This window comes from Mus pahari, chromosome 1, assembly GCF_900095145.1.
Source record: "Mus pahari chromosome 1, PAHARI_EIJ_v1.1, whole genome shotgun sequence".
Classification (NCBI taxonomy): Eukaryota; Metazoa; Chordata; class Mammalia; order Rodentia; family Muridae; genus Mus; species Mus pahari.
The window spans coordinates 122770041-122787157 of record NC_034590.1 but is presented as its reverse complement, the minus strand read 5'-3'; the positions used below and the strand labels follow the sequence as shown (position 1 = coordinate 122787157).

Below are 17117 nucleotides of genomic sequence, written 5' to 3'. Positions count from 1 at the left end.
ACCCCCTGAGCCATCTTGCTGATCCCTCTTAACTTTTTTATTTTTTGAGTTAATTGCAGTTTCCTCTTCCCTTTCCTCCCCCAACCCCTCCCATATAAACCCTTGTTCTTTCAAATTCTTTGTCATTACCTGTGTGTATGTGTGTGTAACCTAACTAGTCTATATGTTATGCATAATGTCTATGCTTGGAGAGCTCAGAAATCACCTGACTAAACCAGCATCATCCCTACCTACATCCTAAATATTTATCCTTATACTTTTTTTTGGGGGGGGGGGACACAGGATCTGATATAACCGAGGCCAACCTGATGGCCTTGAACTTCTGAGCCTCCTGCTGGGATTACAGCCATGGCCTGATTTCACTCAGTACTGGGTGAGGTAGAGAAATCACTGTCTCAGCTGAGTGAGCTATGTTCCCAGCCCCAGTGCCTCACTATCATTTTAAGCATCTGTGTTGTATAGCTTTCTGTTGAACTAGGACACATCTGATCTGTTAGAGGAAACCAAGCCTATCACTTCGGGTACCAAGTGTGAATGCAGTTATGTAAGTGTGGACCTCTTTGTGCATTGCTTTCTCAGAAGAAATTCTTAGATAGAACTCCTGGGTCAGACAGCAGCCACATCCCTTGTGACTGTGGGCTGAGACCTGCCTTCTCTGCCCCTCCAGATGGTTCTAGATCTTTGCCCATCTGAGCACCAGAGGCAGCCACTAGTCTTAAAGTGATTCTGTTGTTAAAAGCCTTGCATCTTTTTTTTTATTATTATTATTTTCTCTATTTACATTTCAAATGCTATCCCGAAAGTTACCCATACCCCTCCCCCCACCTCTGTTCCCCCTCTTGTGGACGTTGTACATCGTGGTGCGCACTAGGCTCCGCACCACGATGTACAACGTCCACAAGCAGGATTTCCAGAGTGGTTGAACAAGCTTGCAATCCCACCAGCAATAGAGGAGTGTTCCTATTTCTCCACAACCTCGCCAGCATCTGCTGTCACCTGAATCTTTAATCTTGGCCATTCTGACTGGTGTGAGATGGAATCTCAGGGTTGTTTTGATTTGCATTTCCCTGATGGCTAAGGATGTTGAACATTTTTTCAGGTGTTTCTCAACCATTCGATATTCCTCAGTTGAGAGTTCTTTATTTAGCTCTGTACCCCATTTTTTAATGGGTTTGAGTTTTTGGAGTCCAGTTTCTTGAGCTCTTTGTATATATTGGATATAAGTCCTCTATCTGATTTAGGATTGGTAAAAATCCTTTCCCAATCTGTTGGTGGCCTTTTGTCTTGTTGACAGTGTCTTTTGCCTTACAAAAGCTTTGCAGTTTTATGAGGTCCCATTTGTCAATTCTTGATCTTACAGCACAGGCCATTGGTGTTCTGTTAAGGAATTTTTCTCCTGTGCCCATATCTTCGAGGTTTTTCCCCACTTTCTCCTCTATCAATTTCAGTGTCTCTGGTTTTATGTGGAGGTCTTTGATCCACTTAGACTTGAGCTTTGTACAAGGAGATAAGAATGGATCGATTCTCATTCTTCTACATGATAGCCGCCAGTTGTGCCAGCACCATTTGTTGAAAATGCTATCTTTTTTCCACTGGATGGTTTTAGCTCCCTTGTCAAAGATCAAGTGACCATAGGTGTGTGGATTCATTTCTGGATCTTCAATTCTATTCCATTGATCTACTTGTCTGTCACTGTGCCAGTACCATGCAGTTTTTATCACAATTGCTCTGTAGTACAGTTTAAGGTCAGGCATGGTGATTCCACCAGAGGTTCTTTTATTGTTGAGAATGGTTTTTGCTATCCTAGGTTTTTTATTATTCCAGATGAATTTGCCAATCGCCCTTTCTAACTCTGTGAAGAATTGGGTTGGAATTTTGATGGGGATTGCATTGAATCTGTAGATTGCTTTTGGCAGGATGGACATTTTGACTATGTTAGTCCTGCCAATCCATGAGCATGGGAGATCTTTCCATCTTCTGAGATCTTCTTCAATTTCTTTCTTTAGGGGTTTGAAGTTCTTGTCGTACAGATAAAAGCCTTGCATCTTGATAGCTGCTGGCATCTTATAACCTGCTGTGTCCCATCTCCATTTGTCTTCCTTGTCCATAGAGCTTTCGCAAACCCCAGAGGGGTTCCCAGCAAGTGGCCATGGGGTTCCTTCATGCTTCATTTCCCTCTCACATTTTTACCTTTGAATATGGCAAAGACCTTCTCCTGTATAACCATAACCATACCCATTTGCCCTTTGTGGCTGTTATTTTACCAATGCAACGGTTGTTTACTTTCAAGTTACACATGATTTTTGTTTGTTTGTTTGTTTTGAGACAGGGTTTCTCTGTATAGCCCTGGCTGTCCTGGAACTCACTCTGTAGACCAGGCCGGCCTCGAACTCAGAAATCCGCCTGCCTCTGCCTCCCAAGTGCTGTGATTAAAGGCGTGCGCCACCACGCCGGGCTTTACACACGATTTTTGATAGGAACTTTGTAATGATTGAAATGGTATACAGGTTCTGTCAATACCTCTGTACCAAAAGGTTCTGTGGACAAAAACACATATAGTAAACACCAACAACAAAGCTCTCTGCAAAACCAGCTTTCCTACATTCTCAATGGTGGAAGACATATTCCTAGATAACAAAATCTCACACGAATTGAGCTCAGAAGAAAACAGCTCCCCTTCTTCCTTCATCTCATTTCCACCTTCTCTAGCCTGGGCCTGTAACAAGGTGAACCAGAGCTGATGGGGAGGAAGGCAGGCCACCAATCCTGATGGAGACGCAGGGCTGCTTGTAGTCCATCAGATTTCCTCTTCCTGCCTTTTGCCCACAGCTACAGGAGACCTAAGGGTTCCCTGCCTCTCCACTCTCCCCAACAAGGCACTGAGAACAAATTATTTCCATGTGGTTCCTGTGAGTGAGGGCTGACCTCAGCTCAGTGGCTCCTCTCCTCAGGTGAAGGCATTTGCTGCCAAGACAGCTGACCTGAGTTTGGTCTCTGGGACCCACATAGTGGAAGAGAACCAAATCCTGCACACTGTGTTCTGACTTCCACACGTGCCATGGTGAAAGGGCACATACCACACATATATAAGATAAAAATAAAGGATACTTTATTGCAGAGTTCACTGCAACAGCTTAAGATATGTGGCTTCTCTCCAGGCATTCCTGCAGGCACATTTAATGCAAAAGGCCTTTTCTGTTCCAGTAACAGGCGATACCAGACCAGTCTTTAAAAGTAAACAACAGAAATGCCAAACTTTATTTTTATATCCTCTAAGTCACTGTTGAACTAATGTGGGAGGTTGGGGGGGGGGGGAGAAAAAGTCACACAGATGTGATGAAACATAAAAACCTCTGGGAAGTAAACAGCTTCTAATTTGGGAACTCTGGGGGTTGGGGTGGGGGGGCTCCTTCAGGATCCTGACAATGTTGACATTCCGCCTGGGTGAGAACAGGGAGCCTGCCAAAGGCAGTAGTCTAGATGTAGGCCTCTGAGGGAGGATCCTGCAGAGGCTCAATCCACAGAGTTAGGGCAAGGGGGACAGACCAGAGCACCAATGTAGGCAGTGAGGAACTGCCTGTGTAGGTGCTGGTGGACTAGCGAGAACTCTGCCGTAACAATGAGAACTGTAATCTCTTTCCAATGTGTGCCATCCAAATCCTTAGTATGGGGCTAGTCAGGCAGAGGAATCCTTCAAGTGTCAGTCCTGCCTGGACTCCGCTTCTTCTTGCTCCCTGGCTGGACTGATGAGCTTTCGGTTTTGTGGAGCTTGCTTTTTGTTTTTTCAAGACAGGGTTTCTCTATGTAGTCCTAGTTGTCCTGGAACTCACTCTGTAGACCAGGCTGGCCTTGAACTCAGATCTGCCTACCACTGAGCACTGGGATTTAAAGTGTGCACCACTATACTCAGCTGGATTGATAAGCGTTAATGTCTTGCTTAAAGATGGAGAAGTTAGGTCAAACCTTAACACCATGAGGGTCAAGCACTAAGGGCCACTGTAACTGTGTTACCGACAGCTATACCGAAGCAGTGAAACAGTTACTGGTTACTGAGGGCCACCCTGTGCTCACTCCCTGCAATAGCTTACTACAAGCTCTCTTAGCACTACCAGGTAGGCACAACAGGTAGAGACAGACACAAGACTCGTTGTAAAAAAGGTATAGTTAGAGGAGTCAAACTGAGGCTTGATGCCAAAGTCCATACTAACCATGACCCTACACTCTAAGACCCTTGAAGCTATCCACTGCTGTCTCAGCTTTTGTCTCGGAAACTATGCTTTAAAATCACAAGTAAAGGCCAAGTCTTAGGACAAGAGGCTTTTCTGACACTCACCTGCAGAACGGAATTAGCACCACCTGCTGGCTAGAGGCATGCTTTGCAGCTCAGCCAGGGTACCAGGTTAGTTGGGAGTTAGTGTTAACTTCCCTGCACCGAGGTGACCTTGTAGTTGGTGTTCCAAGTTCAAGCTGTCAGTTCAACAACAAAGGGACATAGTTTTTAAAATCCAGAGGTTCAAATGTTCATTGGGTGTAGCAAGCACTGACCTACTTCATAGCAAACACATTCTCTTTGGGCACCAGACCCTGTGATGCTCCTAGGCCCTGCCTACAAGGATTGTGTGGCTTACAAGTGAATCCAGGAAGATGGAGCCCTTTAGGATCCATCAAGCCCCAAATGAAAGCTTGCTTTTATAGTGTCACCTTCCATCACAGTAGCTGCAAACACTAGCAAGAAACCTCCAAGATTAGGTCTGCTGACTGGGAATGTTCCCTCATACAAGGGGTGGGTGGAGAGGATCACTGGAGCCTCAGCTGACTTCCAGACATTTGTTCCTGCACTTCCTGGCCAACTGTATATAATTCTGCCCAAACTGCATGCAATCTCACTGTCCTGTGAAGTGGTACTATACCAACTATGCCCTATAAGGAGAGGTGGCTATTTGTTTACATTTCTAGTATATGCCAAGGCTCCCCTGTGCATGTACCACACACTTCACACAACTTCAGGATGACAATAGTGCTGTTTCCCAAATCTTGTCCTTCACTATCTTTTTAGGTGGATCATAAAAATGCACATTAACATCTAACAACCACTCAATGGCTTTGTACTGGCCAGCTTTGAGGACCAGTTTATACCCAGAATGTCCCAGGCCATGCCCTCAACCTTCCCTCTCCCTTCACGGGCACTCCACTAGCATTTGCAGACAGCTGTTATCAGCTCATCTCTTACTTAGTTGTTGAAACTTATTTTACATTTACCCTGTTACTGAAGAACTGTAAGACACAATTTTTAACAAAGACCACACTTCACTGGGCAGTGGTGGCACATGCCTTTAATCCCAGCACTGAGGAGGCAGAGTGAGTTCTAGGACAGCCAGGGCTATAAAGAGAAACCCAGCCTTCAAAAAAAAAAGGAAATAAAACTGCTTGAGGGCATGTTCAACTAGCGCAACCCCACAAGAAGTCACAGCTTCTTCAGCCCAGAGTGGATGTCAGTGTGAGGAACTTGTGAGAAAGCACTCCAGCACTGACTGCCTCACTGCTCCAGTTTCCAAGGTCACCCATCAGAACTCAGCAAGCCACTGAGCGTCACGGCCCAGGATGCCCACTGACCCTGGCGTGCTCACTGCTGCTGACAACAGTCTAGAGCAAGCTCCATCACAGTGAACTACCATCACTCAGTTATCTCTTGGCCCTTTATAAGTCTGTGTATTCGCAGGGGGATATAGATACGTACACATGCATGTAGAGGACAGAGGATTGATTACTTTGGGTGTCAGCCTCAGGAAGTTCTTCTGAAATAGGGTTTTAGTCTAGAGCTAGTTCAACTTGTGTGTGAACTCCTGGGATCCGTGTCTCTGCTTCCCCAGCACTGAGGGGCTCACCATGCCTGGCCTTTTCACATTAGGTGCTGGGGATTGAATTCAGCTCATGCTGATTCAGAAAGCACTTTACTAACGGAGCTGTCTCCCCAGCCCCTGTAGGTTTACTGGATACACTTCTAGGGAGCAATGGGCTATATAGTAATCACAGCAGATGGTTCTCTACTATACAGATTTTCCACTCTGGCAGATAGGGTAAATTCAAATCCCCTCGCCCACAGGACAGCCTGACAGAGCATACCCAGTTGTTCTGTTGTGTTATCAGGACTCCCTAGCTTCCACACAACCCTCTAAGCAATAGCTCACTTCTCAGGTCTTCTTTCCCAAGAGTTTCTCTGTGGACTCACCAACACCCCCCCCCCCCAACACACACACATTCCTCCCTCATCTTGCCACACTCCTAACTCCAAATGCCAACATTCCATTGGCACAGCTAATGGTTACTTTCCCTTGGACAGCAGCATGTACCTCCTGCTGCCCATACCTCACTTACCTCAACCTCAGAACCAACCTTCCTTCTACCTACAATTCTCCTCCCCTCCTTTAGTACCAGGTAACTTCCAAATGTCAAGCAGCCACAGGAGCCCACATTAATCCCCTCCTGTTTTATCATCTAACATTTTGTTTGCTGTGCTCTAGTCTAGCTGTCTGCCCTGGGAACAGCTCTACTTCAACAAATTAGCTGCCAGACAAGAAAATCTCTTTGGTCAAGCCAGCCAGGAATCAGTGTATATCATCTCTCCCTGAAGTATCATCCCTAGCAATTCGCTCACAGCAACCCACCAGCAGGCTAGGCTAATCTTCTAGCACCTCACTACCTTCCCGGCTTGTAAGAAAAGCCAAGCCAGGGAGCAAGCACAGCACAAGCGGCAGAGGCCCTGGAAACAAGGTCAAGGCTTCCGGAGCATGGAGACCTCTGACAGATGCTTTTAGGCTTTCCTTCATTTCTGCTGCAGGGGAGGCTTCCTGGTCACTCGTGTCCCACACTGTGCTCCCTCTCCCATGACCTTCCCAAGTCAGGGTTTCTGGCAGACAAACACAAGAAGCTGACTGTTTACTGTGTAGCTTTTTTTTTTTAATGAAACTAGATCGCTGCTTACAAAAACCTGCAAGAGTCCTCCTGCCCCTCCCCTTCACAGTTCCCTTGGCTCACCTCCCTGTCTCAGAAGAGCTGAAACAGAGCAGGCATGGAACAGCTGCCACCACTGGGGGAGGTGCTGGACTCCGACTCTGAGCACTTTACAGGGTGACCGTTCCCTGGGGCCCAAAGGCTGCATGGATAGCAGTGTTCTATGTGCCCTGGCTCAGACCATCATCCAGACCAAAATGAAATGATGTGAATGTCCCCCCCACCAGACCTCCCTCTCCTCCTAAAGTCCCACCCCCACCCCCACCCTCTAACTCTAGCCCACTACTGAGATGAGGCCCAGAACGGTGAGAAGGCATAGGGCCTACAGACTGTAGAATTTGAGGCTCCTGTCCATGCCGGTTGAAGCGATGAACTTGGCATGGTGTCCAAAGGCCACTCCAGTGGTCAGGCCACTGTGCTCTGAGGAGAGAAGAAAGGGAAGTGTGAGAAGGCTGTTCCTTCTTCAGGCTCAACAACAATTTTGTTTTGAGTAGCATGCTCCTGGCACAAACTCAGATGGTAAGGGCAGACTGCACTACATCCCCCAATGGCAGGATTCCGTGCACTGCTTATCCTTAGCCAGCACTCAGCACCTGGCAGGAAGCAGCACTCTTTGTGGGTGGGGTGAATGAACATCAGGATACCAATCCCGCTCTCACCTGAGCTTTTTGGGCAAGGGTACTTCAGTCCAGCAGAAAATCTTGGTATGTATGTTTAGCTTTAACTCACTGCCTGGACCTGGAATAGTCCATTAGCCTGTTCTAGCTCACAGGTGTCAAGGTTCAGGGCACACAGCACAGAGCTAGATCCAGAACAGCGAAAGCTGAGCTATCCTCTTCACAGGACTCAAGAGACCAGGGCAAGTTCCTTCCAGACATAGGATAACACCTGGAGCTCCCTAGCTCCCCAGAGAAAAGCCCTCTTGCACTCCCAACTGGCTCAAACTCAAGGTGATCCTCTAGCTTCAGCTAAGTGTTGGAATTACAGGTATGAGTTACCACCTACAGCAACATCCCCACCCTAAAGATGAAGCTAAAGCAACCCAGGGTCACAGGGTGACTCCGAGGTGAGAAACGCTCGCTCAGCACTGTGTCAGCCTCAGACTTTGCCCTTAAGTACTCGTTTTGGGGCCTGAACACCTGCTACTGTGGGAAAGGTCCTGAATTCCATCTCCATATAGAGCAAAACAAACGTACTAAACTACCTTCCATCTGTTCTTCCCAACTTGATTTATAAGCTTCCTGGCTCACCCATGACAGACCCCAATAAAAAGTTCACAAAAAATAATACTCAAATCCAGACCCAATACCAAATATACCACAGGACACTTCTAACCTATGCACTTTCATATAAATCCTCATAACCCCCACAAGTATCTTCATTTATTCCAGTTTTCCTGGAGCATCAGAGAAATCACAGTTGGCCCTCTCAACACACAACTTGGGAAAGGCCAGCTAGTAACAGTATTCACAGCCAAACACACTCACAAGTACTTTTCCTAGGCTACAATGCTCTACTGCCCCTAGCCATTAGTAAAAGCTGCTGGGTGGGGTGGGAGTGAGGGCTCAGTGACAGAATCCTTGGCTGTGTTCTATTCCCATGACAGCAAAGAGAGAAAAGACAGGAATATCTAAGCCAAGCCCAGAACTTTATCCCCACTTCTCTCCAGAACACACACCCAAGGCCACAAGCAGCCTCTACCTGTGAAGTGAAGAATCTCTGTCCACTGTTTGCAGATGTAGATCTGGACATCTGTACCCCCAAGTGCCAGGTAGGTACCGCTCTGGTCAAAGATTAGTGACTTCACCTGCCAAACCCCAAAAAGAGGCAATTACACAAATGACCAGAAGACACAACACAACTGGGAACAAACAGAAGCAGCTTACATGAATGCAGAAACTATTGCTGAGTAAGGAGAAGCAACTGAGACTAGGGAGGAACACACCTCAAAGTTGTTGTCCAGCTGCAATGTCTTGAAGTTCTTCAACTTGCGTAAGTCCCAGAGCTTGACTGAAGAGTCATCAGCTGCCGTGGCCAGGTAGTACCCATTCTCAGAGAAGGCGATGCTGGTAATGGGGCCAGAGTGGCCAGGGAAGTTGGCCACATTGGTACGCTCCTACCAGTGGGGGGTTGAGCAATGAAATAACATTCACTGGTCAAGTCAGGAAAAAACACAGGGCTTACCAAACTCCCATTCTGAGATGTCCCACACACCCACAGTTCCTTGGTCACACTCATGCCACACAAACAGAGCCAGGGTCTCCTCTCCTAAGCCCTGAGATTCCCCAGAGCCTGTCACCACAGCTCACTAGTTCCTTCTCCCTCTGGGCCCCAGATGAGACCTGCATGTCCTACCTTCAAGTCCCAGATCTTGATCTGGGAGTCCATGGTTCCTGTTCCAAAGATGAGCCCATCAGGGTGGAACTGTGCACAGGTAAGAGCTGAGGAGAGGGGAGAGAGATCTGTAGTCAGGAGTCTGCAGGAGGGTGAGAGCTCTTCATTCCTCACTGTGCCCACCCAGTACAAGTACTATACTGGTGCCAGTGGTAAATAAGGTCTTGAGAACACATAAGCAAATGACTACATGAAACGTACTGACAAACTACAAACAAAGGAGTTCAGTGCCTCGATGGCCACTTACAGCAGCCGGAGGTCTCATCTGTCACCTTAGTGAGCACACGCCCTGTCTGGATGTCAGAGAAGGCCCAGTACTAGAAATGAGACAAAAAAGCCACTGAGAAAGTGGGTCTGGTGGCCTTCAAGACAGACCCTGCATCAGTACCCACTTGCAGAGTTAGTTCCCAGAGAAGAAACATTTCCAGTTGCCCCCAGAAAGATGGTCCCTCCTCCCAGGATGAGAAAGCAGCCCCCTCAGGGCCCCCTGGCTGTGACTGCACCTGATCATCAGAGGAGCTCAGGAGATAGTCTCCAGTAGCATGGAGGCTGAGGCCTGTCACCGCACTCTCATGGGCCCGAACAACCTGTACGCATGAAGTGTTCGGGACCGACCAAATCCTGATAGTAGCATCAGGGGACGCAGAAAACACCAGTTCCTGAAAGAGAAGAGAGCAAGAATCAGAATCCAAGAGGTGAGATGCATTATAACACTCTTTTCCAGGGTGATGAGGACAGCCACAACTGCCTGCAACTACTCTCCCAGTCCTGCCTGTGACCATCTATCTAAACAACAAAGCCAAGAAAGAACGTGCTGCTGAAACAGTCAGCACTAGGCCAAGCGAGATTTTCACTACTTACAGACAAAGAACAACTGCATCAGAGAGCTATCAGACTGGGTGATATGGCTAGTGCAACTGAGGGATCAGGGTCACGTGCCACCTGCAGCCAAAGACGACTGTACTAGATGGCCCAGATCAGAGCAGCACTGAGCCTATGTCCCTTCCACTTTGACCTCAAGGGCAAGTTGATTATCTAAGGATAGTAACAGCTAAAAGATAAAAGCAACTCTCCTCTTTCATTAACACATTTTCATAAAAGCCAAATGTAGCCCTAATATCAAATAAACAGGAAAATATTGCTTTCAATTATAATTAAGTTTTTCAGTTTTTCACAGTTATGGTGGTTTGAATAAGAATGAATACCATAGGCTCATATTTAGTCACCAAAAGTGGCACCATTTGAAAGGATTAGAAGGTATGCCCTTTTCAGAGGAAGCATGTCACATATGTTTGTCTATGTGCACACATGTATCTGTCTGTCTGTCTCCTTTCAGATAAGAATACAGCTCTCAGCTACTGCTCCAGTGCCATGCTTGCCACCATACTCCCTGCCTCCATAATGGACTCACCCAATTAAATGGTTTCTCTTATAAAAGTTGCCATGGTCATGGTGTCTCTTTGCAGCAACAGAACACTGACTAAAACATATATACTCCTCTATTTCTCAGTTTCCTAATTTCTCAAGAGAAAGACTAACTGGGAGGCACTGCTCCAGTACCAGAGGCAGCCGCATACCAAGCCACTGTACTCTTGGCTCAAATCTTATGAAGCCATTAATCTCGTCTACTAAGCTAGCTTAAGCCTCTAAGCCAAGGGTTCTCATCTATTTGAACTCACACAACTTTCAATAGTCAACATTAAGGTTTTAGCCTACCCCCGTGAGGTCATGGGATAGGCATCTGGCCGTCAGAACTACATGGAGCTGGGCCATCTGTGGTTTATCTATAAACACTCTAGGGTGTTTGTCGGTGGCACTTACTTTCTCCCCTGGTTTGAGAACCACTGTCATGGGGGTCATCATGGAGACCATCAATGCCTGCTTCACCAAAACGCTAGAGGTTGGGCAATTAGTTCTGAGACTCAAAACCACTGGAACTGGACTTAGAGAAAGACAAGGGTGACTTCGAGAGTGCCTTACCTGAGAAGGATGAAACACCACACTGGTGACCTTCTTGGTATGGCCTTTGAGAGTGGCCAGGATTTGCTCAGTACTCTTATCAAAGACAACAACATTTTTATCTGCCCCACCTGGAGAAGATCCAAGAAGACATAAATGAGCCAGGCTTTTAAGTACCCTGGGCTACAGAAGGTCTTTCTGTCCTTAAATCCATGCAGAGAACCAAGGGCCTGTCCCTTCCCTGGGTCCTGCCATCCCTCATTTTGACTGCCAGGCCAGGCCTAGACTCACCAGTGAGAATCTTGTTGGTGTCTGAGGGACACAGGTCCAGAGCGAGAATCCCAGGAATGCTAGCACTGTGTAGCCCCTTTGCAGACAGAGCCACATGAAACCCAGTCACAGCCAAATCCAAGCCTCGCAGCTCCTCCACTCCCCTTCCGCACACCCCCCATATTCCTCCCCAGCCAGGAAATGAGAGTGAATTCTATCCCTTATCCATCCAGCTTGGCTGGCTGCCTGGATGCACCAATTCCCCCACTGCATGGCAGGACAGAAGAGCAGCCAAGGCGAGACAACATGCCAGAGACCTGAGTAGCATTTCCCACGACTTCTCCGGCCACCTTGTCCTAGAAACAGTAGAGCCCACCTTCAGCCACTTACCACATGGGATGCCACCTGCCGGTACTTGCTGAGCTCTTCAGGTTTCACCAGCTCCTCAGGGACAGTCTTTCCTCTCTAAGAAAACAAAACAAAAACCCCCAAAGAGCAGCAATGAAAGCAGGCTTCTACTAGCCCTTTCTCCAAGAAGGCGAGTGTTCGCAGCAGGCAACAACTCACCTTCTTACGCTCCGTGGTTAGCACAGTGGCCTTGTCTTGAAGCTGTGAAGAACATAAATAATTTAGTGAGAAAAATAATTTTGTAAGAACAAAGCACACTGGGTGCTAGTCACATCTGGTATTATAAGCATCATCAAAACCATGCTACCTGCCAAGCTATGGGATAACAGCTGACACATTTCCACCCTGATCTTATAAGGTGAGATATCTATGACTTTATGGTACAGCTGAGAAAAATGAAGGTCAAAAGAACTCCCTTGCCAGAGTGGGTAGGGACAGGAACTAGGTTGTGGTGCTGGTCTAGGCTACAAGCATGAGAGCTCAGATGAGCTGTTCATACTCCGCTGGACTCACCAATGAAGACTACATTTAACAGAACCCTGAGTTACAGCCTGCTCTGCCTCTTCTCAGCTGTCTGACTTGCCACTTCAGACTCCTCATCTGAAGATAACGATAACTCATATTCTAAGGCAAAACCTTCAAAATCAATACTAAGACTAACAAAATGGCTCAATATCAACGAAGATCGTAATAACCGCAAGAGCTAAAAACTGCCCCTATCAGTAATTAAATCTTTCCCACAACAAGTCTGTGAAGTACACACACCTCATTTATTCAGAAGCCACGGAAATGAGACACAGAAAGCCAGACTAAAGTAAGCCTCATCAGAAAGCTCTCGATCGGCAGTGCAGGCTCCCTACATTGCCCACCGTGAGAGACTCTCATGGGCTCCCAATGCCTGTGGTACTAATGGAGGGACTGCAGTCCCATCAGAGGAGCACATGACTCACCTTCTGGATAATCTCAGGGGTCATTCCCACCAGCTCACCCAAATCCATGGGCTCTCCTGCACCCTGCAGAAAAGAAAGAGGGAGTGGGAGGGGCTCACAACACCAAAAACTTCTGTGTAAGGGGCAGCTATTAGAGCCTGGAAGGGAACACTTACCACAACACTGGGCTGTGAGCTTGGCACAGCCTGAGGTACAATAAGTCCAGCCTGTGGTTTCAGAGTAGCCAGAGCTGAGAGAAAAGAAGATGTTAGAAATGGGACATTACAAAGCAGGGCCAGCAGAAGGTGGGGAGCAGCAGGGAATACAAGAGACCTTCTCGAGCAGCAGTGACCTCCTTGGTGAGCCGGGCAATGACTCGGCAGGCAGCATCGTGCTGGTACAGAGCATGGGACAGCTCCTGGCGGGTTGTCTGGAGTTGCTGGCGAAGAGTGAAGCTGTGCAGCATGACTGCATCCTGGGAGAGGGTAGGCCACTGTGAGGACTGGGGGAGAGCCGGAGAGTTCGGCCAACCCTAGAGAAGAGGACACCACCTCCTATTCTACACTGAAACCAACCTGAACTATTCAGAGACCCAAGCCAACATCTGAGTGACCCTGAATGCCATGTAGGCATTCAGGCTCCTATCCACACCATACCCTGTACACACACAGAGTGGGAGTTAGCTCCTTCCCACCCCCACCTTTGCTATTCACCAGCAGATCACAGGTATTAGTGTCAGAACCTCTCTGAAAGGAAATAACTACACTGCTATGGTTATTTACTGGCTACCCTCAGCAAATACAGAGCCCAGTAATGAAAAAGTCCCTGATGTCACAAGGCAAATATGTCAATTGTATTCTACTTCTTACAGAATCCAGATAGACAGGACTAATGAGTATCCTAAGTCACAAAGGCTGACAGTGGAGGAAACTTTGGAATCTAGGTCTGCAAGAGTTCCAGCAACCAGGCTCCTCTTGTACTGCCATCTTGTTCCTCACAAATGAAATAAGGCTGGCACAAAATGAGGGGCTGCTCAGTGGCCCAGGGATTACATTACCCCTGTGTTCATCACCCCCAAGAATCAGGCCTGGTGGTTGGCACTTATAATCCTAGCACTAGAAGGCTGAGGCGAAAGGATCACAAGTTGCAGACCAGTCTAGGCCACAAAGCGAAGTCCTATTTCAAGACAATAAGAGGGCCTGCAGAGAGTTGAGAGAGTCCAGGAATTAAGAGCACTTGCTGTTCTTTCCGAGGTCCCAGGTTCGATTCCCCAAACCCACATGGTGGTTCACAACTGTTTATAACTACAGTTCCAAGGGATCGTACACCCTCTCCCGCCTCCCAAGCACCAGGCACATAATACACAGTCATACATGTAAGCAAAAGACCCATACACAGAAAAGAAAAGAGGAGAAAAGAAAAGAGAGAGGCCCCATCTTTTCAATCCCCAGGTCCTAGCCCAGAGGTGCATCCTTTTCACAGAACTCACCCACTCATCCTGCAAGGCTTTCAGAATGGCTGGGATGCTGGTGGCAGAGGGAGGCTTGGGCCGGATTGGGTGAGCAACTGCCAAGAGAGGCAGCAAAGTAGGTATGAAGAACTAGAACCCAGGAACTCTTCCCTCCCCCACTCAGCCACCATCTTCTCCACCAGACTGGCTCCGCCTCCCACCAGTGAAGGCTGAGCTGAGATGGCCTTGGACTTGAGGCTACTGGGCAGGCACCTTTGATGTCGATGAGCTGCTCCTCTGAGAGAGGCTGGTTGTTGATAGGATCTGTGCCATTCTCTGCAATGTACTTCTCAATGAGTCGCCGCTCATACACATGATTAGAGACAGGGGACACGCACGGGTGCTCTGGCACTTCATTGGAGACTACAGAGAAAGACAGGTAGTGAGAGTGAGCATAGGATAAAAGGAGACGTGGGCTAGAGGAGATTCTTCATTGTGTCAGCCCCAACAAGACCATGTCCTCATCGTCAGCTATCAGGAGGCAAGGTCTGTGACAGCAAGCCTGCCTGTACTTGGTCCTACAATGCTTGCCAACTACTGAGCTAGATGCTCTGGTCTGCTGATAATAAAAGTCAATAAATAATAACTGCCCAGATCCTATGTGCCAGCACTGTACACAGTGGTCAGAAAGCCCCGCCCATCTCATGTTTGAACCCACATGGACAGAGAAGTACATAGACCACAACTCAAACCTGTCATCCATTGGGAGCCCTAGACTGATCAACAGGAGAAATTCCGAAGCAACATGACAAGTACTGATAAATTAAAAACAAACAAAGAGCTTTCCATAGCTCTGCTACTACATGCCAAGCAAGATTCTATTCTAAGCGCTTGACAGAATAGTCTGTGTACCCTTGAAGATGGCCGTTACAGCTGTCACTGACCTCCAGGACAATGCAGATACTAAGCAGACACTTGATAAACATCATAACAGGGTAAATGAGTGCAAAAGTCCTCGGGCCCAGAAAAGGATATCCCAAAGTAAGGAGCCTTGGGCATGCTGAACTACCAAAATAAAAAATAAAAATAAAGAAATGAAGGCCCCAAAAGCAGGCTCAGAACCAAGGTCTCTCTGACCTTCTCAGACCCTCTTGTTTCTCTACCTTCCCCTAAACAGAGACAACTGGTTCACTTTAGCAGACAAGCTACCTCCACATCAGACTCTTCTGAAGGCTGCTCTAAGATAGCGACTTGTCACATCACAAAACAGCTCTTATTCACCACACAATTCTATTCAGCCTCCTCTAAGCTGTGAGTCACCATCCCAAGGCTTCAAGCTCCTATTCTTCTCTGTGGCTTCCCTTAGAATCACCTATTTTTGCAGGACTCCCATGCATGTGTTATTAAGTATGGATCTGTGCCATATTTAAAACCCGTATCTTGTATATGGCCTTCCTGTCCTATTCTGTTGGTTTATCTCGCTACTCAACCACTAAAGCTTTCTGGGAGCTTTCCATCTCCTACCAGAGGAAGGATAGCCCTGGGCACTTAAGAGTGTTGTCTCAAAGATGGAAAGAAAACAAATCGTTTGTAAATACTTTGCAAACTGCAATTTCTTCAGCAAGAGATTTCTTTTTCTGCTTGTCATCTCCCTCCTTCTTTTCCTTCTTTGAACTAATGGCAACGTTCTGAGAGGGAAATAGAGAAGGCGAGGAAACTAGTAACGTGGTAAACAATATGGGAGAACACCCGCAATGCCGTAATACAACACCCAAAGACAGGACAGCATACTGCACGGGAAATCCATGGATCCAGGCTCAAAGAGCCAAGCTCCGCTGCTCAGCTTCCTCGCACACCCCTGGGTAAACCCATTCTTCAAGACTTCCGACACCCTCTGTAACTCCCGGATCTTTATTTCCCTTCAGACAATTCTTGTAAGCATAAAATGAGATCACCGTTTGGAAATGCATCGTAAATCAATACAGGTTTTCTAAACATTCGCTGTTTTCATTAGTCATACTGCGCGAGGCTAGAAGCCAGACACCTGGCTCCCAGCCCTGTCTCGAAGTCACTGCGTGGTCTCTGCAAATCGGAAACTCCGATTCCTAAGCGAGGTTTCCCAAGCAATGCCCACTGCAATGCTTTCAATTTTGCAGATGGGGAAACTGAGGCCCAAACCCGCTAGAGCCCAGATCCCACTTGGGAGGCGGATCCTGGACACGTCCTCGGGTTTCTCACACCAAGAGCTGTTTTTCACTGCACCAGCTCCTCCCCCCCACACTTCTACTCAGGCCTGTCTCAGCTCTGTAAAACGTCGCCGGCTTCAAAAGACCCCCTGAGACAGTCATTCTTCCCAGCTACGTGAATTGCGCAGCCCTGCGCACATGCACCCTGCACGCAGGGCCGGGAGCTCCAGGGTCCGAGCCACAGCGGCCGCACACGCTCCCGCCTCCCGCCGCAGCCAGCACTCACTCGAGCAAATCAGGGACATGGCGCCGTCGTAGCGCTGCTGCCAGTCGCCTCACAGAGGGTTCCCGGACTAGCTCTGCAGCCTCCGCGGGCCACTTCCGGTCCCCCGCCGCTTCCGGAGCGCTCGGACGCGGGTAGACGGCTGCCCGGCGTGGCGATGCTCGCACAACTGCTTCACGTGGGGAGGTGGCCGGTGGCGCGCCTCAGTCTTCTGCAGCTAACGGAAA

General features: G+C 47.9%; 1 protein-coding gene across 2 annotated transcripts; it reads right to left on the bottom strand.

The window, feature by feature from the left end:
* Positions 1-6935: 6935 nt before the first annotated feature.
* Prpf19 (pre-mRNA processing factor 19) lies at positions 6936-17117 on the bottom strand. 2 transcript variants are annotated; one of them, XM_021191458.2, is made up of 16 exons: positions 16894-17117; positions 14695-14844; positions 14461-14537; positions 13305-13503; positions 13148-13221; positions 12993-13055; positions 12202-12243; positions 12025-12099; positions 11656-11731; positions 11386-11495; positions 9909-10064; positions 9653-9722; positions 9367-9452; positions 8957-9127; positions 8713-8818; positions 6936-7431 (listed from the first exon to the last, which is right to left on the bottom strand). In XM_021191458.2, the coding sequence occupies exons 1-16, from the start codon at positions 16910-16912 to the stop codon at positions 7334-7336; spliced, it is 1572 nt and encodes a 523-aa protein (XP_021047117.1). In that variant the 5' UTR covers positions 16913-17117; the 3' UTR covers positions 6936-7333. The 2 variants fall into 2 exon arrangements, with proteins under 2 accessions (XP_021047117.1, XP_021047127.1); XM_021191468.2 differs by having other exon boundaries at positions 13305-13446.